The 23,065-nt window shown below is 34.4% G+C and overlaps 1 protein-coding gene across 1 annotated transcript; it reads left to right on the top strand.

Annotated features, from left to right (window-relative positions):
- The first annotated feature begins 9,436 nt into the window (after positions 1-9,436).
- Positions 9,437-11,500, top strand: LOC134260932 (uncharacterized). The gene is made up of 2 exons (XM_062743455.1): positions 9,437-10,331; positions 11,046-11,500. The coding sequence occupies exons 1-2, from the start codon at positions 9,437-9,439 to the stop codon at positions 11,444-11,446; spliced, it is 1,296 nt and encodes a 431-aa protein (XP_062599439.1). The 3' UTR covers positions 11,447-11,500.
- The last annotated feature ends 11,565 nt before the right edge of the window (positions 11,501-23,065 follow it).

Raw genomic sequence — 23,065 nt, 5'->3', positions numbered from 1 at the left:
AAGGCCATTTGCGAGTATCGGCACCAGAACACTCATCTGCTGAGGTTAGCCAAAACAGTCTTGAGACATGGATGAAGTCCATGGAGACTAACATGAGTACGTTAACCAACGAGATTCGAAAACTGAAGCTGAATCGGTCAGTCAGTAAAACCTATGACAAACAAGCGGGAGGCAAACCATTGCGTTGTTATGAGTGTAACAAGGAAGGCCACATAAAACGTCACTGCCCAAAGCTGAAGAAACGACCCTGTGAAAGTGAACACAAGGATTCAAAAGAGAAAAAGGGATTAGGCAGGCCAGTACGAAGTAAACAGACGTCAATTTGTCCTAGTGGATCAATTGGAGTTGGATCTTTCCTAGATGAGGCAGGCATGTACATAGACATTTCTGTGCAAGGTGCCCAAGCTAAATTCCTAGTTGACACAGGGGCAACACTGACATTGTTGTCTTCAGCAATGTACGAGAAAATTGCAGAGAACATCAGGCCAAAGCTACAGAAGGTTAACCAGAGTATCTTAGCTGCCAATGGAAGTGAGCTGTCTGTCAAGGGTAAGACAGACACAACACTTAATATTGATGGTATGGTAACACATACGACTGCATTCATTGCGGAGATCCTGGCAGATGGAATACTGGGGCTTGACTTTTTACTGTCTAATGTATGTACGGTCGACATGAGTCAAAAGGTGCTTCACAAAAGAGATAAGATAATACCAATGTTTGTTGAGGGTTACATTGGCTGCAACAGAATAACCGCAACAAAGATAGTTAGCATTCCTCCTAGAAGTGAGATCATCACGCAAGGACAAGTCTTGAAGGACTGCAAATATGTTCCATAGAAAACGTGTTTGGTAGAACCATTTGTATCTGATATACCAAGAGAAGGCTACATCACAGCCAGAACACTGGTCTTACCACAAGAGACGGTACCAGTCCGTTTGCTCAATGTTGGTGAGGAATCCAAAGTCATATACCCAGGTACGGTTATTGGACACTGATGGACAACTCAGTGAAGTCAGAGTGGTTGAGTCACAAGAAGAGAATATGTCAAGCAAATGTAAGAAGTTAAGACCTGATTTGGTTGAAATGCTGAAGAAAACTTCGGACCACTTGACACGGAAACAGAAAAGGGAAGCTCACAAATTTTTGTATGAATATACCAAACTTTTTGCAAAGTCTGATAAAGATTTGGGACGTACAGGCATCGTCAAACACAGGATTGATACAGGGGACAACCATCCTTTCAAAATACCCCCAAGGAGAATACCCGCTCATCTTACAGAGGAGGTTGACAAACAGCTGAATGATATGCTGGAGAGAGGTGTGATCGAGCCATCAAACAGCCCATGGTCAGCACCTATTGTGCTAGCCAAAAAGAAGGACGGTACATTCCGCTTTTGCATTGATTACCGCAAGTTAAATAGCTGTACAATCAAGGACGCATACCCCCTTCCCAGAATAGATGAGTCACTGGATCAGCTGAGTGGTAGCTCGTGGTTCTCTACTCTAGATCTCTGCTCAGGATATTGGCAGGTAGAGATGGAGCCAGACGACAAACAAAAGACAGCCTTTGCCACACGTCGTGGACTATTCCAGTTTAAGGTCATGACATTCGGCTTATGTTGTGCTCCTGCAACATTTGAGCGCCTAATGGAAAGTGTTTTGGCAGGCCTTCACTGGGATATCTGTCTTGTTTACCTGGATGACGTGTTAGTGACGGGCAAAACTTTTGAGGAAATGTTAGCAAATCTTAGAAAGGTTTTTGACAGACTGCAAAATGCAGGCCTTAAACTCAAAGCCAAGAAATGCTGCTTGTTTGCCAAGAAGATGACTTACCTGGGACATGTTGTGTCGGAGGAAGGCGTATCGACTGACCCAGACAAAACAGCTGCAGTAAAGCAGTGGCCAGTACCTAGTAATACCACTGAGGTACGCTCATTCCTTGGGCTATGCAGCTATTACAGGAGATTCATCAAGGATTTCTCAAGCATTGCAAAATGCCTACACACACTGACAGAGAAAGGTCGCACCTTTGCTTGGTCTAAAGAATGCCGAGTGTCATTTGACGCCCTAAGAAATAAGCTGACCAACACTCCAATCTTAAGGCATCCAGATTTCTCTCATCCCTTCATTTTAGATACGGATGCCAGCAATGTGTCTATAGGCGCAGTCCTATCACAAAAGATTGATAGTCAAGAGAGGGTTGTTGCTTATGCAAGTCGGACATTGACAAAGTGTGAGCGCAGGTACTGCGTAACACGAAAGGAATTGCTCGCGGTTGTCCACTTTGTCAAACACTTTAGGCATTACCTCTACGGTAAAAAGTTCATAGTCCGCACAGACCATAGCTCCTTAAGGTGGCTTTTCAAATTTAAGAATCCAGAAGGACAGTTGGCACGGTGGTTGGAAATCCTCAGTACATACGATTTCGAGATTCAACACCGACCAGGTACACAACACAGCAATGCGGATGCATTGAGCCGTGTGCCATGTCGCCAGTGTGGTTTTGATCCAAATTGGGAGATAGATTTGGAAAGTAACAAGCAAGACGGAGTGAGAGCTATTTCCCAAGCCAGTGGATCAAAGGATGACGATGACGATCCTTTGCTGTCTATAAAAGATATGCAAGACAAAGACAAAGATATATCCCTTGTCAAACATTGGGTCAAGGAGAAGAAAAGACCTAAGCACAGTGTGATAAGTGGCCAAGGCTATGAACTCCGATCTTTATGGTCACAGTGGAACAATCTTTGTATAGAGAATGACATTTTGTATAGAAGATTTGAAGAGGAAGATGGAAAGACCATACGCTTGCAGGCTATTGTGCCAATTAGTCAACGACGGACAATATTCGAGTACTGTCATGATGTGAGGACAGCTGCACATCTTGGTGTGAGCAAGACACTAGCTCGAATCAGGCAAAAGTTCTATTGGCCTGGTTTGCAAGCAGACACCAGAATGTACATAGCAGGTTGTGAGAAATGTTGTAAAAGGAAGGGTCCTCAAATGAAGAGAAGAGCACCCATGGAATTGGTTGAGAGTGGTTTACCCATATACAGGATTGCCACGGACATATTGGGAGAACTACCAATGACAGATGATGGCAATAAATACATATTGGTTGTATCGGACTATTTCACGAAATGGACCGAGTCCTTCCCTATGCCGAACATGGAAGCCAAGACTGTGGCAAAACTTATTGTTGAAGAAGTAATTGCCCGGTTCGGCGTACCATCAGTAATTCACTCTGACCAAGGTCGACAGTATGAGAGTGCGCTGTTTGAGGAGATGTGCCAGATTCTCCAAATCAAGAAAACACGGACCAGCCCCAACCATCCACAAAGTGATGGAATGGTAGAGCGTTTTAACAAGACGCTAGTGACCATGTTAAGCGCTTATGTGAACGACCATCATTCAGATTGGGACAAACACCTACCATTTGTAATGATGGCTTACAGGGCTTCCGTTCACGAGACAACTGGCTATACTCCAAATTACCTGATGCTGGGAAGAGAAGTGTCAACACCGCTTGACATCATGTTTGAGATGCCCAGATCAGTGCAGCAAATTCCCAAAGACAAGTGGGCCTGGGAATTAAAAGAAACCTTGGAGAGTGCACACAAACATGTCAGAGAGAACATAAAAACGGCAATGGTTCGACAGAAGAAGTATCACGACCAAAAGTTTTCATGGCAGAAATTTGAGCCAGGTTGCCAAGTCTATGTGTTCTTTCCTACTAGAAAGGCAGGTCGCTCGCCAAAATTTACCAGTTACTGGCGGGGTCCTTACAAGGTGCTTTCAAAGATGACAGATCTCACCTACAAAGTTGACTGTGGACGTGGTGGAAAACAACAAGTGATACACGTCGACAGAATGCGTCGTAGGTACCCTCAAACGTTGCAAGGCGAAATACCTGATGATGAGAGGACGGCACCAGAGGACGAGCCTGAACCTCTAGGTGATGACGCAGAGGCAGAACAAGAGTCAAATAACCATTTTGATGGAGACGACATCTCTGTAAGATGCAGGAGAAAGCCACAGTGGATGGAAGACTACGTCTTGTACTAGAAAGATGACAACACTTGTCATTGCACAGTTTTGTAAATATTGTAAATAGTTAATCATATGCGGGACGCATAAAATCTTGAGGGGAGGGTAGTGAAATGGAAGTTGATTTTTTATCGTTTAGTTTCGTATAAACGTTAGACCTACGTTTTCACTTAATTCTTAAACACTAAAAAATATTACTTTTACGATCAAACAAGTAGTATGAGACTGCCATTGTACGGAGACTGCTCTGAAGTAATACACGCTGTATTAGAGTGTTTTGATACCTCTCAGGGGACAGTGTTTGAAATAGATTTCAGCTGGGTGTCGTCTTATACATTGTATTAAGACCTGAATAAGGCATACAGTTGCGGAGGGCACATAGCTGAGAATCTAAAATAACCATAACATAAGACCTGAATAAGGCAGTTGGTTGGTTATAGGGAGAGGTGGCATACCACAGATAAAGGTGGGGGAAGTGCCAAGAGGCAGTCCTATCGTAGTGGCAGGAAAAGAAGAAATTTACTTACGGGAGACACCCGTTGACCACAGTTAGTGGTTGTACAATCAAGAAGAGATCCATTGTATTACTTTATCGTATTTGTATATATTTGATTGTAATTTTATTTGGTCAACAAAAACCTGAGTTAACAGGTTAACAAACCCAAGTGTAACGCCTCGGTGATACAAGACGTATCACCACACACAACAAGCTCGGCCGCGTTGCGCGTTACAATCATATAGTTTGTTAGCAGCAATTTGTATCTGAAGTAAATAGTCATAACAGCACAGGCAAAATAAATAAACAGAGGACAATGGGTAAAGCAGTGATATTGCTTATACCTTTTGTCTCTCGGGTCGATTCTCTTTGGCCTCCAGAGCCGCTTTAGTTTCCATTGAAAATAAAATAATCAACACCAAGAAGGGACATTAATTGTGATATTTTCTTAATTAAATTTTTGGAGGTATTGCATTTATTCAAAAGTCAAAATTGCATGATGTATGGCTGTTTTGAAAATATTTTTGCCAAACAAATCAGGATTGTGGTGTTTCTGAAACCATCCAGGGCATGTCGATAACATGTTAAGCTTAAAAGGTATAACCTCGCAACTTCTCTATCTTTTTTCTGTTTATTGTATCTAGCACGTGTGCTATGTCAAAGGAAGAAACACATAAAACACACATAAATTTTACATATTTAAAAGCCCGCGTGGGGCAGTGATTGAACATCTGCTGTAAAGTCGGGGAGCAAGGAATTTTAAATTCTTACGTCGCCGGTTCGAAGCCTACCGTAAAACGGGGAAACCGGTCCTTCAGATGAGACCGTAAATTCACCATCACTCAAAGCGAACTTAAATGCCAATGACAAACATATTTAAATTGTTTAGGGAAATAAATTTCCTTGCCAAGAAATTATTGTACGTGTACATAAAATGAAGTATTCAAAATTTAGCGCATTGACTTCGAGGGTCGTCCGGTGAAATCGTGGACAAAGCGTTTTTCTCGGAAAATAATAGGCGCACTTAACTGAAATTTTCAGTCAATGTTTACTTAAAATATTCAAAAGCATATTTTTTTGGATAAAATATAGACAAAATGAAGAATTCATTATGCTTGAATGGGAACATTCCTACGGCGCACGATCAAAACACCAGGGTTTCGTTCGCAAATACACGAGTACATGTATTATTTCAAGATAAAAGTAGTAAATACAATTTTCGGCAGTTTTCCAAGCATTGGAAATGAAAAAGCGGTAAACACAATACACGAAAAATGACGACGTTTGATGACGTTACGGCTTACGGGAGAGCAGTTTAGTTTGATCATTATGTAGAAATGCCCCCCTAAATGAAGACTTTAAAGGGATCCAGACGAAAAAAAAATCAACAGATCTTTGATATAAAGTTGAATAGGAGTGTGCTTAAGGAATTTTTTTTGATCGAGACCTCAGATAGAACAAAACATACGGACAAACAGTTTTCGTAATAGCGATAATAACAAAAGACGCTGTCATTGTAGACCGTCGATTTATAAGATTTCCTATTTAGTTGAATGATAGTGAGAAAACTGTCATAACTTACTACGAAATCTTCAAAAAGTCCCTGTGTGTACGAGATTTGTTCCTAGGCTTTTTATGGAATAATAAAGGGAAATGCAGGAACGTGCGTCAATGAAATTTCTTATTTTAAGTCGGACTTAAACAACTTTTTTTTTTAGCAAAGATGAAACAAGACGCTGCTTTATATTAGATACTTGACGTTATCATCCGTGTGTCGTAAGGTGATACAATGCATTACAGAAAATCTAATAATTTGTTATCTTTTTGAAATGTCCTATGTATATTGACGAAATATGTACTAAAAAAGTAGTGAAAATTTTAGAACGCAGTGATGATTATTTTTCACTCTAGACAATATGTCCACGTTTTAGAAGTCAATCCGTCAGTACTGTCTATTGTATTTATCAATGATTAATAGTATTAACGGTACTCATGAATTAGCGGATTATTGTCCGCATAAAAGTCGCTAAAATATGAAGCCTACTTCTTTAAGTACACATACAGTAATTATTGAAGGAACACAGCCATAAATAAGCATAGGTTTTCCCACAATACCGTGTATATTTCCATATATTTTCATTTCTAACTTTTCTCCCTGTGATAACTCTTTGAAAGTTACCAGAGTTAATTTCTTGATAATTCTACCAGAATGTAAATTAGGCAGGTCAATATAGGTCAAGAGCTAAGGAGGCCTGATATGCATGCAAATCTCGTGCGCATCTGTCTCTGAGTCTGACGCTAAGGAGGCCAAATATGCATGAAAATCTCGTGCGGCTGCCGTTGTGTTTGACGTCAGTGGGTGAGGACTATTGAAATCGGGATGGCAGTCAGTCCTCGTGTAGTTTAAATCTTTATCTGCATTTTGAAAGTCTAAATCTACAATCTTATTTCACAATGAAATGAAAATATAAGGAGAGAAGCCCGTTATGCAAATTACCCCATGTTTCCCACTATTGTTGATGTCCCTGGCATACTATACTAACTAGACAGTGATTCCTTAAATAAATTCAATTCATACATTAAAACAGGCTTGAAGGACATAATACTTTTTAAAGGATACTTTATAATTCACTACGTCCGTTTATTTGGTCTAGATACTAGAATGATGTTTATAATATTCCGTTTCCAGTGTACTAGCCATTTAATTCATTCCCCTGCAAAGTAAGTTCGCATACGAAAGCCGGATAGGCTCATTTCTGAAAAGATAAAAAAATATTTAAGTCGTTATAACGAGTTAATTATCTCGTTATAACGAGTTAGTATCTCGTTATAACGAGTTAATTACCTCGTTATAACGAGTAAATTATCTCGTTATAACGACTTAGTTTATCTCGTTATAACGAATTACTTATCTCGTTATAACGAGTTAGTTATCTCGTTATAACGAGTTAATTATCTCGTTATAACGAATTAATTATCTCGTTATAACGAGTTAATTAACTCGTAATAACGAGATAATTAACTCGTTATAACGAGTTAATGATCTCGTTATAATGAGTTAATTATATCGTTATAACGAGTTAGTTATCTTGTTATAACGAGTTAGTTATCTCGTTATAACGAATTAATTATCTCGTTATAACGAGTTAATTAACTCGTAATAACGAGATAATTAACTCGTTATAACGAGTTAATGATCTCGTTATAATGAGTTAATTATATCGTTATAACGAGTTAGTTATGAATTAAAAATGACTGTAGTTTTAATGTCATTGATGTTTAGTTGATAATAATCAGTCATACTTCACTTTAATATTGCAATTTTAATTTGCGATATGGTTTAAATATTATTAATCCTGAACTATCTTGCTGTCAATAATCACAATTTGATAAGTATAGCAATCTTTATTTACACATTTATACGTGAACTTCTCCAAGGACACAATATAAAAAGAATCTATTACCAACCTATTACTTGCTTCAAAGTTTGGCAATTTATTTATGACCACTTTCTCCAATAAAAGACACTAATTTTTCTGATATGTTTGGATGACTTATTAGCTTTCATAACCAATGTCTTAGTACCGAAATTAATACAGTATAATAGGAAGCTAACGCAGGCGTTAATGCAACATATATCATATACACTTACAGGGTGATATATATATTATTTTGAGAGTCAGAAATCTTTTGAAGAAGGGGGATATGGAGACATCAGCAATGAGGCCATGGGCGTAAAATTTGGGGGCTACTGCTCACTCATAACAAAACATCAGGAGGCAGTCATAAGTTTCCGTATACATGTACATGTATTTGTCTTCGGTCATTTAAGTATACAATACAAATCAATTGCATCGTTTATACATAAACAGAATACAATCACAGGCACAACCCCTCGAAAAACAAAAACAAAAAAAATAAACTAGTTTGCTGTTTTTCAATAAAAATCTTTATCATACACACTATAAACAACTTGATCAACTCGGTTTTATATGTTATACTACTATACTTTCTATCACTTAGATATATCAACTTTAGATCAGTTTTTAACTCCTCATAACGAGAAAATTAACTCGTTATAACGAGAAAAATTAACTCGTTATAACGAGTTAATTTTCTCGTTATAACGAGATAATTAACTCGTTATAACGAGATAACTAAGTCGTTCTAACGAGATAACTAGGTCGTTATAACGAGATAACTAAGTCGTTATAACGAGATACTATCTCGTTATAACGAGATAATTAACTCGTTATAACGGGATAACTAACTCGTTATAATGAGATAACTAAGTCGTTATAACGAGATACTAACTCATTATAACGAGATAATTAACTCGTTATAACGAGATACTTACTCGTTATAACGAGTTAAATTTTTTTTATCTTCTCAGAAATGAGCCTATCCGGCTTTCGTATTCGCATCTATACAACAAAATATCGCAAGAAGTCACTTGAATTGCGTTTTTCGACAAGATAAACTGATAGAAACAAAAAAATGTCCTTCAAAATTTCTTTGGTGAAGGAGGATTTTATCAAATATATATTTGCAGATGTTTGTTTAAAGAACAAAGATACTAATGGATCTCTAGAATCTTTAAATCTTTTCCCAGTAAGACTAAAGGTACTATATAATCAAGTTCGCCAGAAGAGATACCTATATATAGACATTCATACAAAACAGGAGAGGTACGACAAGCTGCTTTCGATAAGTACAAAACAACGTAAACCTTTCAAAATGCGATTTCAAAATCATTTTTACATTATCATTGTACTATTGTTGTTTAATACTGGAGATCGTTCTGCATTGTTTGTGCATGGAAATTCTAATGGAAGCAATCCAATCAATTGGTCTGGTGGGCACAGTGTCGATGTGGCGGAAATCAAGCAAATGGTTCTGAACTTGACTACTGAGGTGGAATATCTCAGGAGACTAACAGACGTTCTTGGTGAAGAAAAAAGATTGCTTCAGAACAAAGTATTCTCTTTTGAGGCGGAACTGAATAAACTGAATGCATCTAAGCCCCCTTCCAATGATGAATTAATGGCGTACTTAAGAAGCACAAAACAAATAGTTCAAACTTTGGTGGCAAATGAGGAATACGAAAAAAATCTAACTCTGCGACTGAACGAAGCGGATAATAATATTGCGATTTGTAACAAGCAAAACAAAAACTTAACGAAACAACTTGAAGAAGTAATGAATAATTTGTTGATAAACGAAAAGCGGGATCAAAATTTTACTCAACGACTTAAAGAAATAGAGAATATTTTGGTTATTTATGATAAACAGGGAAAAAACATCACCCAAGGACTCAAGGAAATTCACAATATTTTGATCGCAAATGAAGAATATGGCAATAACCTAACGTTGAGACTGAATGAAGCGGAGAATGATATTGTAAATAGTGAGAAGCAGAATAAGAAATTAACACACCAACTTGACGAAGTAGTAAATACTTTGATGATCAACGACAAGCAGGATGAAAACGTCACTCATCGACTGAATGAAGTAGAGAATATTTTAGTGATATATGATAAGCGGGGGAAAAACGTCACTCAACAACTCAATGAAATTCACAACGTTTTGACTGCAAGTGAGAAGTATGACAAAAATTTAACTCAACAGCTCGCCGATTCAATGAACAACTTGCACGATATAAAAGTTCAGATGCGATATACAAGCCTGTCACTAATGGACGTGCATTCTAAGACGGACAAACTCAATACTACGTTAATAACACATTTTGACGATCAAATTAGGGATGTCTGTGGAATAATAACCAGTATGTATTCTGGTATTGCTATCTTTTTGTTAAATAGTATATATGTTTATGGTTTTTAATAAGACTGTAGTCTCATCAAGGTCTTCTTTAACAAATTGTTATTGCTTTATTGCACCTCAAAGCATATGATACAAATAATACAATAGACTTTTTGTTAAAACTGTAATATATGATGAGTAATACTATATTGTACATTACATGTGAGAAACACCAGATTCTACCGTCTTGTTACCAGAGGGGGCATCTCAAAATGCAAAAAAAAATTAACGAATTTTCCTGCAAAATATAACGGGCACTAGAGATTTATATGAAAAGATAATAAAGATATCGGAGATATTCTTAAAATTCTATGTTTTAAATTTCAAATGCGTATGTTAATTTCTTTTTCGTTAATAACATTTTTATTACCCATTTCTTAAGAGCTTCAGTGTAACATATCGTCGAAAACGCACTATAACGATGTGTGACCCTACCTATATCAATTGCAAAATCGGTTAAAAATCAGTTATATAAAATTGTAATTACATTTTTATTCCTTTAATTTCTTAAGTTTGTTATAATAAATTCTATTAATCAAGTGAAAAAAGGTGCTTTAACAGTAAGTACGCTTTATTTTACTGTGATGCGCGAAATATTGCGCAATGACAACCAAAGTGGCCCCCTTAAAATATATATAACTTATAACAATACAAATTATTGAACCTTACATTGCAGACATTACCAAAAAAGTTGCCTTTACGGCCGGTGTGACGTCATACAACAGCACCTGGAGCAGCGGTGCCTTGGTGTTTGATAGGATCGTGTACAACATAGGAGGAGGGTACGACTCCAGTACTGGTGTCTTCACATCACCTGTAGACGGACACTTTGTTTTCTTTGTGAACGTTCAAGCTTATTCTAACAACATTATATACACATATTTAGTGCTGAATGGCTCCAGTAAAGTCACAACAATGGCATATGCTGCAGGTAGTGAATATTACACTGCAGGACCGAACTTGGCAGTGTTACAGCTTCAAAAAGGAGATCGCGTGTGGGTCCAGTATTACACTGGATCTGGGTATTATACCGAAGGATCAGCGCCTGCTACCACCTTCTCTGGATTCCTCTTATGATTAATTTGGGAAAAAGGCATTTAAATACAATGTAGTTGTAATTTCAGCACATATATAAAAATATAATTGGGAAAAAAAATATATTTTCAACCAACATGACCAATACAGGATTGATTGAAATTAATTTACAAAAGTGTGCAACCTCGGTCAATACTGTTATTTGTGTTTTCGGAAAGGATTCAATAAAGTGAATGAATGTAAACCTAAGAAATAACTGTGTAGTGTTTTGGTTTTCTTATCTTAATTATCAATCAATTTATCAATTTCCTCCCGTGGTAATTTGCATAAAAGCCGAGGCGTTTATGCGTAAAATTATCATGCGAGCAAATTGATTGATCATCAGCATAAAAACAAAAAAAAAACATACGGTAACTCTTATGGGATTTATCGGGATATAAAGACATTAGCTAATACATTTTATTTGTAGCTTCAGCTCAGAAAAAGACAATGCAAAGGTAAATATTTGTATATACACTGCGTGACAGTGAAAAGTAATATTTAGATTTTACTTTTAGCTCACCTTCGTCGAAGGGTCAATTGAGCTTTTCTGATCATTTGTCCGATGTCGAACATCGTCGTAAATTTTTCACAGTTTTATCTTCCGGAAACAATGGGCCAATTTCAACTGAACTCGACACTTGGGTATGGGAATTCCACTTTGTTCAAACAATAGGCCAAACCCTCTTCCAATGGGTGATCATTACAAATATTTCCATTTCAAATTTTTTTCTTTTTGATAAGTTTGAAAGTTGGGGGAATTTATTTCTTGATGATTCTGCCGGTGTAAAGACGAATAATGACCCCCATCGAATAATGACCGGGGGTCATTTTTCGACAGCGAAAAATGACCCCCGGTCATTATTCGACGTAGAAAAATGACCCTTTTGCCCGTAGAAAAAGTGTCATCACCTAAAAATTTGCAGAACCCACGTGAAGAAAAATGACCCAGTAGAAAAATGACCCCCTGTAGATTAAAGCTAAAATTTTTAGGGGGCAAAAAAAAATTGGATAAAGAAGCATATTGGCCAAAATGCTCACCTGAGCTTATTGGGAATAAACTGATAATATGTTGATCTCATATCATTATACAATTTTTATTTTTAAGGTAAATGCAATGATTCAGAATCTAAAGGAGTAAAAGATTTATCAAGCCTTAAGGGTTTGAGGTATCCATCTCTTATCCGCAAATCCTCATATTTAAAAAGATGTGTTTGTGAAACAGCTATGCCCCTGTATGGCAACATAGCGAAGATTAAACTTTTCTTAACTGCAATTTAAATATATTGTTACCCAAAGTAGGGTCTTCTCACAAAAAATACAACTGCAAAATAGGAAAGCCCTAGCACCACTTGTTCAAAAGTAATGGCTAAGGATAAGTTTTTGAAAGGTAGGTCAAACTCAAAGGTCAAAGTTGATGATTTCTTAAGAAAATGTTTAATGTAACTAGGATTACATATGTGAAGTATGAATACCCTAGCCCTTACCGTTCAAAAGTTATGGCCAAGGTAAAAAAAAAATCATAAGAAGGAAAACTCCAAGGTCAAGACGTTACAACCAGTGTTTCTGCTAATTTTTAAAACCAAGGGTCATTATGACCCTTTGATGTAAACTTTTGGGGGTCAAAATGATTTTTTGAGGGTCAAAATATATTCTGGTTTGATTTGGGTTCTAACATTAGCTCTGCCTTCTAAGATCATATATTTGATGTTTAAAAATGAAAAAAAAAAATGAAAGTAAAATATAATTGATACATGTATACTTCTGTTATTTTACCGGTACACAGTTACATTTTACCGATTACACCATTAGGGTTTCGTGAATACCTCAATCAAAAGATAACAATTGAAAGTTGTTGATTGCTTTACAAGACTGTTTATTAAAGATTTGAACTTTCCTCACCTTTTTATTACCATAATTAGCCTTTTTGACAAAGCCAAGCTGTTATAAATATGCCGATGTAAGACTGAACATGCTGAAGCGCCATTTTTACTTGCACTTCCGGTTTTGTTAAGAATTAGATAGGTCTTACAAAAGAATATTTAATAGATTGTTGACGTGGAAATGCCGATTTCAATTACTGCCACTTTGAAATTAAACTAAAAGCAATGATTAATTCCTAGAAAGTTGTCCAGAATGTAAATTAAACATATAAAATATGTTTTTCTATGAAAACATCAATATTGAACTAGATTTTTAAAAACTTGTTTTCATATTTTCTTCTGCGTCATGATGACCCTCTAGGTGACGTTTTTGGGGGTAAAAGGTAAGTTTTATGCGTAAAATACGCAGAAATATGCGTTAACGGAAACACTGACAACGATGAAAATGTTTGTTCTGATTTTCATATTAAATTCTCTGAAAAATATACTCAGAACTGAGTAAAAGGGTGGAGTAAAACAAGAATTAAGGTAGAACCTATGTCGGAAAAGTCTTTGTCACAAGATTTTCAAACTTTTCAAAATGATAAATTAGTACTTGCTTATCAATCAGTTAAGATATCATGATATGTTTCCTTGTTTTTTAATCTAGAACAGGCTATGAAACTTGGTATGGTATTTACATACTGCGACTTCACATTTTCAAATATTTTTAGGGGACGTACTTGTCATAAAGGGAATATGAAAAATCACAAAAATACTTCTTCAAACATCGTCGTTTATAAACTTTTTTAACTGAATAATATTAAACAATATTTTATCAAGAATCATTTCTTTTTTATTCAATTAACATAAAAAATTAAAAAAAAAATAGTCGAATGAACTCTATTATTTTTAGTCAATTATGCACCCTATATTTGTAAAAAAATTTTGAAGTCTTTGTCACAATGTTTTCAATCTTCAATATGATGAAGAACATAGCCAAATGATTACAAAAATGATTAAAATATATACCTTTCCCCTCTAACTAATGAAAGATAGGCTATTTACCGATACTCATATTCTTGACCTTTTTGCACTTACACGGGATTTAATAATTAAATGACTTTTTGGGGTAACTTTCAGATATTTATCAGAAATTGTACTTTTACCTTAAAAAGATCATATTTATGGAAAAATTGTAATCAAACACCAAGAATATGAATAGGTAACAAATAATTGTTAAAAGGAATGCACATCATTTCATGATAGATATCACAAAAATGTACACACGATCAAACGATCTACAACACGTACATCTTTGACTTAGACACATTTCATCAAGATATTACATTATATAGCTGGCAACTAAAGATTTCTTACGATTTATGCATTTCTTCAAAATGGTTACATACCATTCAAATTATTACGAAAGTTGTATGTACATTGTAATTTCATTACACTAGATAGTCTTGGGTTTGTCAACTTCATATCTAGATCTAGTTAATAAAAGGTGCCTACATATTTTCTCTTATTCCAGAAATATTTTGCCATTAAGCATTACAAACCAAAAAATATATGAATTGAATTAAGATTATGTTGGCATGATTGAATTCTGTGAATTTCAAGATGCAGTATTATTGAAGCTGTCAAGTACGGGAAAAAGTGGCATTGAATAAATTATGACGTCTTAATGGGTTAGCACAGGTTTAACACATTTACCAGTTATGATGTCATAGGAAATAGGCTCTACGTTAAAAGAAATGTAATGAATACTGTGTGCTAAATCAAAAGTTTATGTCTACATGTATAGTTTTTGCATTAGAATGACTGTGTATTTTACACTAGCCAATAGCTTTACAGAGCATATTTTTTGGTCTTATAATTACCCCACCCCCTTTATTTTTTAGGAGTAAGTCGATATTGAACAAAAGCAAAAAAAAAAACACCATACCTTTATTTTTCTATAAGATAGAATTAAAAATAAGCTAAAAATAAACTACTATTCTACTAATTTTTAACTGTTACTTTGACACAATACTTTCAAGTATACCTCCACCAACATTTAAAGTATGCTTTAATCATGGCGAAGTAAATTATGATATGATAGTACTTGTGTGAAGGCTTAACTTCATTTCAATATTTTATCTAGAGCCTCTTTCAGAATTATTGAAAGGTATAGAGTTTTATTTATATTTTTGCTTTTCATTTATTATTTGCTTTTCATTTATTATTATTTTTTTTTTTTGTTTTTATTTAACGTAATGTTCTTTTTTTTTTTGGGGGGGGGGGGGTGGTTATAAAAATTTCCTACTCTTTCATTGTCAAATAGGATTTGCCAAACTTAAACAAACTAAAAGTTGAAATGACGGAAAATTTAATACTCTATTAAAGAGTATTTAAACCTGATTTTTGCATGGTTTGATTTCTAAAAACAAGTGGAATATCATTCTTTAAGCAAATATTATAAGGAGGAATATTAAAAAGAAATTTTATTTACTTGACAATTAAAGAATCTCTTTTCAAACACAATTTTAGCATCAAACACAATTTTAGCATTGAAAGACTACGTGAATCTCTTAATAATTTCATACGACTTTTTGTATTTTTCTGGTTACAGAAAATGTAAAAATAAGTTTTGCTGTAAAAAAGATTTCAAATAGTGTATATTTTGTATCACTTTAAAGGGGGTCATTTTTCAATGGGGGTCATTATTTTATAGGACTAACATATAAAATAATGACCCCCTAGGACCCTTTTTCTACAAAAAATTATTTTTTTCTACGGGTGGGGGTCATTTTTTGTCGTTGAAAAATGACCCCCCGGTCATTATTCGATAGGGGTCATTATTCGTCTTTACACCGGAATGTAAATTAGGCAGGTCGATAGGTCAGCAGCTAAGGAGGCCTAATACGCATGCAAATCTCGTGCGCATCTGTCTCTATATCTGACGCTAAGGAAGCCAAATATGCGTGTAAATCTCGTGCGGCTGCCTTTGTGTTTGACGTCAGTGTGCGAGGACTATTGAAATTGGCATGGAAGTCCTCGTGTAATTTAAATCTATTAGTCTACATTTTTAATGTCTCAGTCTACAATTTTATTTCACAATGAAATGGAAATATAAGGAATCACTCTCTATAGTTTTGAGAGTATGCCAGGGACATCAACAATAGTGGGAAACATGGGTTTAATTTTAGCATAACGGGCTTCATTAATGACATCTTTTCAACAAGAGCCCCATGGGCCACATCGCTCACCTGAGCACAAGGGCTAGTTAAAAAATCAGCTCAGTATTGAAAAATTTATTTGTTTGGGGAAGGGGGATTCGAATATTTTATTACTTGAGAATGTCACTATATCAATAAAGCATACATATATAAATTCGCCATACTTGAGAAGAGTTTTAAAGATTTTTCCCAAAAACAGTGTATTTCTATGTAAATATTTGATTGGCCATCATGACCCACCTTACCCCCAGGGATCATGATATGAACAAACTTGAAACTCTAACTCTAACTAAGCATGTTTCCATATAAATACCACTATTATAGCTTTGCTGATCTTGAGATAAGATTTTTAAAATATTTTCCTGTATATTCCTATGTATAATTTTGATCAGCCATTGTGACCCCGCCCTATCCTCGCGAGTCATGATTTGAATATGAAATTGAATCTACACTACATGAGGATGCATCCACATTAGTTTCATCTTTACTGGCCCAATGGTTTTGGAGAAAAAACATTTTTACAGATTTTTCCCATATATTCCTATATAAAACTTTTGATCAGCCCCATCCTACCCCCAGCGCTTTTCCAAAGGCGTTATTAGGCCTTTTCAATAGGTGTTTACTGTTATTACTAGGGATGTCAATTTTACTCGGACAGCTTAGTCGAATAGTCGGATGCTTTAGTCGAACGATAGTCGAATATTCGTTGAACTTTAATTATTTTTCATTTTATTTTCATTGTTTGTCTTTTACAGACTAGTTTACAATATTTAACCTACGCTTTCACCATTATACAACGAATTTCTGAATTTTAAGCATGTACGTAGTATAATTTAAAAAACTGTTCATCAATATATAAATTATCCAATGTATTTAATTACAAAATTAATATAGCATCTGCACATTTAATATAAATGCAGATAATTAAACGCTCGTATTTGTCCTTTCTTTACATAACGGTACATGTAATATGTGTACCCCATAATTGAAGCCAATTTCTACATGTACATATCCGTCAATGATCTTTGACAGGTTAACAATTTTTAAAGCGTATATAGTATTAAATCTTACAAAAACAAAGGGAAAGCGAGAACTTGGGGTAAATTTTAATTATGAAATTTTGTGCAAACAATCAATGATTGTTTGAAAAATATTAGAAAAAGAAAACACGATTTAATTACTGTCATAACTGATCCCAATTTAAATGTATTTACAATTTTGTAATAGCTGTTTAATTAATATTCTTTCTGAATACATGTAGTTGTATCACGTCAGATCTTAGTTTGAATCTACAAAACTAAACAAATGCCCTCTCAATCTAAAACATTAAGAGGCAGTTTATTTTTTATAATTAATAAACATGTTTGGGAGTTTAAAAATGGCGTCGATCGGGTGGGACGCATAGTGAGTGTGGTCGTGTTTGGGGCCAAAATTAAGGCATTTTATCGCCATATGGACGTCTAATGAGACTTTTCCTGTCCTCTTTAGCTGAAAGTTCAAACTGTGTGAGTTGCAAAAGAATTTCTTGAAAAGGAGGGGGGAGTAGAATTAGACGAAAGCAAAATTATAGCTATACACCGAATTCCAGGAAAAGAAGGAGGACCGAAACCAATTTTAGTAAAAATGAAAGATAACGAAGCAAAAGCTACAATAATGCGGAAAAGGTCAGTCATAAAGAAAAACACCAATGGACAATGTTGGCTGACAGATGATGTTACAAAACTGAATGCCCTTCTGATAAACCGACTTATGAACCATCCGGAAATCGAAAATGCCTGGTACTTCAACGGTAGTGTATACGGCGAAACAGACGGTACAAGAATGAAGTTCGAACTTTTTGACAATATTGACGAAAAAATCAAGAACAAGAAAGAAGATGACTAACTTTCCGGAATTTTCCTGGTTGTACCATCCATACTCGGTAGTTAGCGTTTACTGACGATTTCCGATTTGCTGGCGGAATGTGAAAATATAAACACTGCATGGCCTCGGACAATATTATACGGCCAAAGCCACTCGCATTTTTTTGAACTGTTTTGTTGTATGTCTTTTATTTCTTCTTCTACGCTTTATTCTTCTTTCTTTTCATTAGTTTCTCTGCTTTCCCTTCTCTTTTCTTTCTTTGTTTCAATTTCTTTAGAGAGCAATATCCATAAATCCAAGGCTTCCGGTCTCATCAAAGGTAAATATGTATTATTAAAAATGTGCAAATGTCGTTGAAAATTATATCTGTTAATTGTCAAGGTTTGGGGGACATCAACAAACGTAGAGACGTGTTTCATTATTTAAGAAATATGAACTATAATATATACTGTCTTCAAGATACCCATTTCACACCAGAGGCAGAAAATGATATTAGGAACCTATGGGGCTATGATTGTTACTTTAGTTCATACTCCTCTAACTCCAGAGGCGTAGCAATCTTATTTAAAAACAATTTTGATTTTTCCGTTTCTAAGCAGAAGGGTGATAGTGATGGTAATTACCTTTTATTAGAATTTACCACTGATGAAAAAAAGTTACTACTGTGTTGTGTTTATGGGCCAAACAATGATAACCCAGCTTTCTATTCTAAACTTCAAGAATATATTGAGGATTTTCAATCTGAGAACATTATAATATGTGGTGATTTTAATCTAGTATTGAAACCTGAATTAGATTGTTTTAATTATAAAAACGTGAATAACCCAAATGCAAGACAAAAGATTATTGAACTCATTGAAGATAATAACTATGTAGATGTATATAGAGAATTTCATCCGGATACCTTAAGATATACTTGGAGGAAGAAATCTCCATTGAAACAAAGTAGATTAGATTTCTTTCTTATATCAGGAAACTTATTATCCAGTGTCAGAGCAAGCTCCATAGAACCTAGTTATAGGTCTGACCATTCAATGATTAGTCTGAATTTAATTTTTAATGACTTCAAGAAAGGTAAAGGGTTATGGAAGTTCAACAATTCCCTTTTGTATGACGATGAGTTTTTAAAAACAATAAAAACTGTTATAGAAAATGTTAAAAAACAATATGCAGCACCTATTTACAATTTTGAAAATTTTAATCTAATTGACGATAAAGAAATTACTTTTACAATAAATGATCAATTATTTTTGGAGACTCTCCTTATGGAAATTAGGGGTAAATGTATTTCTTACTCATCCTTTAAAAAAAAATCTAGAATAAAAAAAGAAGAAAAGCTCATAGAAGAAATCCAAAATCTTGAGAGATGTGAACCAACTGCATTAGATGTAGATGCACTTGATAGTAAAAAGAAAGAATTAGAAAATATAAGAAAACAAAAAATGGCTGGTGTTTATATTCGGTCTAGAGCAAGATGGATTGAAGAAGGTGAAAAACCAACACAATATTTTTGTAGTTTAGAATCCAGAAATTTCCTCAATAAAATTATCCCAAGAGTAGAATTGGATAACGGAGACACTATTTATAATCAGTTTGATATTTTAAAAGAAACAAAACACTTTTATCAAAAGTTATATCGAAATATCGATGACTCTATACAAAATGTCAATTTGGAGGAGGAAGTTAAATATCCAGACATTGTTAAACTCTCAGAGGAAGAATCCAAATCTATAGAGGGTCATATCACGTTAGAAGAAGCAGGGGAAACATTGTATAAAATGAAGTCTAATAAATCACCAGGCTCAGATGGGTTCACATCAGAATTTTTTTAAATGTTTTGGAAGTTTTTAGGTACTTTTGTAGTAAGGTCAATTAATTATGGTTATTTAACTAATAATCTAAGTATAACACAACGGCATGGTATCATTACATGTCTACCAAAGGGAGACAAACCAAAACAGTTTCTAAAAAACTGGAGACCAATTTCTTTACTGAATACAGTATATAAAATTGCATCTGGTATAATTGCAAATAGAATTAAAAAACATTTAGACAAAATAATTCATTCTGATCAAACAGGTTTTATAAAAGGTAGAAATATATCAGAAAATATTCGAACCATTTATGATATTATGCAATATACAGAAGAGGAAAATATCCCAGGGCTGCTTCTTCTAATTGACTTTGAGAAGGCTTTCGACTCAATATCCTGGTCATTCATCCAAAAGTCACTTCAATTTTTAAATTTGGTAGCTCTGTTCAGAAGTGGGTAAAATTATTTTACACAAATATTACAGCAGCAGTTAATCAAGGTGGTCATATTTCTGAAACATTCTTCTTACACCGTGGGTGTCGCCAAGGTGATCCACTATCCCCCTATCTATTTTTGATTTGTGCTGAAATATTAGCAATTTTAATTAGGAATAATAAAAATATAAAAGGAATCGAGGTATTAGATAAAGAATATAAGATCACTATGTTAGCAGACGATACGTCTCTTATATTGGATGGTAGTGCACAGTCTCTACAATTAAGTTTAAAAACTTTGAAGTATTTTGCTAAAATATCAGGACTTCACATCAATTACAGTAAAACACAAGTCATATGGATAGGAAGTATGAAACATAGCAATCACATTTTGGATGTAGGTGTAGATTTAGAATGGGGAAAAAGCGCTTTTAGACTACTTGGTATTGATTTTGATGTTGATTTACAGAAAATTTGTGATTTAAATTTTAAACATGTTTGAAAAAATTAAAAAAACTATGATAAACTGGAATCGCAGAAATCTCACACCACTAGGGCGTTTAACAGTGTTGAAAACCCTTCTTCTACCACAATTAAACCACATTTTTGCTTCACTTCCAAATCCTTCTAAAGCTCAGTTAAAGGAATTAGAAAACACCTTTTTTACTTTTGTTATGGGAAAAAATAATTACAGAGTGAAAAAATTAATATACATAAAAAATTACAAAGATGGTGGTATAAAAATGGTTAGCATCAAGGAATTTATTATGTCTTTAAAACTAATGTGGGTGAAGAAAATTGTGATGCAAAAGAGCAGTATACATTCACTTTTAGACTTAGAGATGAAAAAATTAACATTATGTGGTACAGAATATGTTAGAGGAAAACTGAAATTTATTAAAAATTTGTTTTGGAAAGATGTGTTGGAATCATGGGCATATTTTTCAGATAAAAACTCAGATTCAACATATAATGTAGCTATGGAACCACTTTTTTACAACACTAATTTCATAATAGATAGAAAACCTATTTTTTATAGAAAATGGTTTGAGAATAATATTTATTGTGTTAATGATTTATTGAACGAAGATGGATCCTTTATGAACCTGATTGCTTTTAATAAAACATATGATATGAAAGTTCATTTTCTTGAATATAATGCAGTCTTGGCAGTTGTTAGAGAATGGATGAAAAAAATAAAGAAGCCTTTATCAAAGTTTAGTTACCCACATATATCTCAAGAACTGTTCTCCATATTAAATGCCAAAAAATCAAGAAAATTGTATGAAATCTTAAAAAGTAATCAAGAAGAACCTTTAGGGAAAATTGGATGGAACCGTAGCTTCGATTTGAGTGATGCTGAATGGGAAAATATTTTCTCTCTCCCATTTAAGCTCACACAAAATACAAAACTGCAATGGTTTCAGTTTCGAATAAATCATAAAATCCTAGCTACAAACTTATTTCTACATAAAATTAAAAAAATTGATACAAATATCTGTACCTTCTGTATAAAAGAAATTGAAACTATTGAACATATATTTTGGGAATGTGAAGTAGTGCAGGGCTTACTAGAAGCCTTTTCTACTCTATGTTTTAGCAGAATTCATAAATATATTACATATTCAAAGAAAGATTTTATATTGGGGTCACATGTGAAGTCAGAAAAAGTGAAAACTCTTATTGCTCTCCAAATTAAGTATTTTATTTACGGTATGAGATGTGCCAACAATACTCCTTCTCTGAACGGGTTGATGTCCTCCATAAAAATATTATATGACACTAATAAAATAATAGCAAAGAAAAACAATGAACAAGAAAAATTTGATGAGGCCTGGAAGTATTGGAAGAATTTATTTAATTGATATTTCTCTCTTGCTCTCCCCCTCCCTCCTTTCCCTCCCTTCTTTCCTCCTCTCTCTCTCTCTCTCTCTCTTTCTCTTTCTCTCTCTCTCTCATTTTTCCTTTTGTAAAACCATGGAAAAACAATAAATTAAAAAAAAAAAAAAAAAAAAAAATAAACATGTTTGATTTTCCTTCCCAATCTTTTTTTTTTTGTCATTTTTGCAGAGAACTTTACTTTGGGAAAGTTTTACTTGAAGACTGTTTATATGTTTGACCAGAGACATATAAAACCATATTTTTTATGTCTCTGGTTTGACTGATGTTACACTGCAGAATACAAGTTTTGTTTCACATAACCTTGAAAACACTGTTTACCTTTTTTTAAGCTATACCAAAACTGTAGATTTTGAAGACATGTTTGCCGAACATACTTCGACGTACATATAATTTCCCTTGAACAGTTATACCATACCCTTAATTCTAAATATTAAGATTATTAATCTTTAAATAAATGAAATGGGCAAATATACAAAATTACTTTGATGAAACACATTTTCACGAATAACCGACTAAAAAAATTT

This window comes from Saccostrea cucullata, unplaced genomic scaffold (genome assembly GCF_032062105.1).
Source record: "Saccostrea cucullata isolate Sc308-1 unplaced genomic scaffold, CSIRO_AGI_Scuc_v1 ctg1300, whole genome shotgun sequence".
NCBI classification, from domain to species: domain Eukaryota; kingdom Metazoa; phylum Mollusca; class Bivalvia; order Ostreida; family Ostreidae; genus Saccostrea; species Saccostrea cuccullata.
The sequence above is the reverse complement of the archived record's forward strand: the minus strand, read 5'-3'. Positions and strand labels throughout refer to the sequence as shown.

Coding starts and splice junctions, on each gene's coding strand:
- LOC134260932 (XM_062743455.1), top strand. CDS start 9,437: ATGGTTCTGAACTTGACTACTGAGGTGGAATATCTCAGGAGACTAACA. Junction 10,332..11,045: donor TGTCTGTGGAATAATAACCA/GTATGTATTCTG, acceptor CTTACATTGCAG/ACATTACCAAAAAAGTTGCC.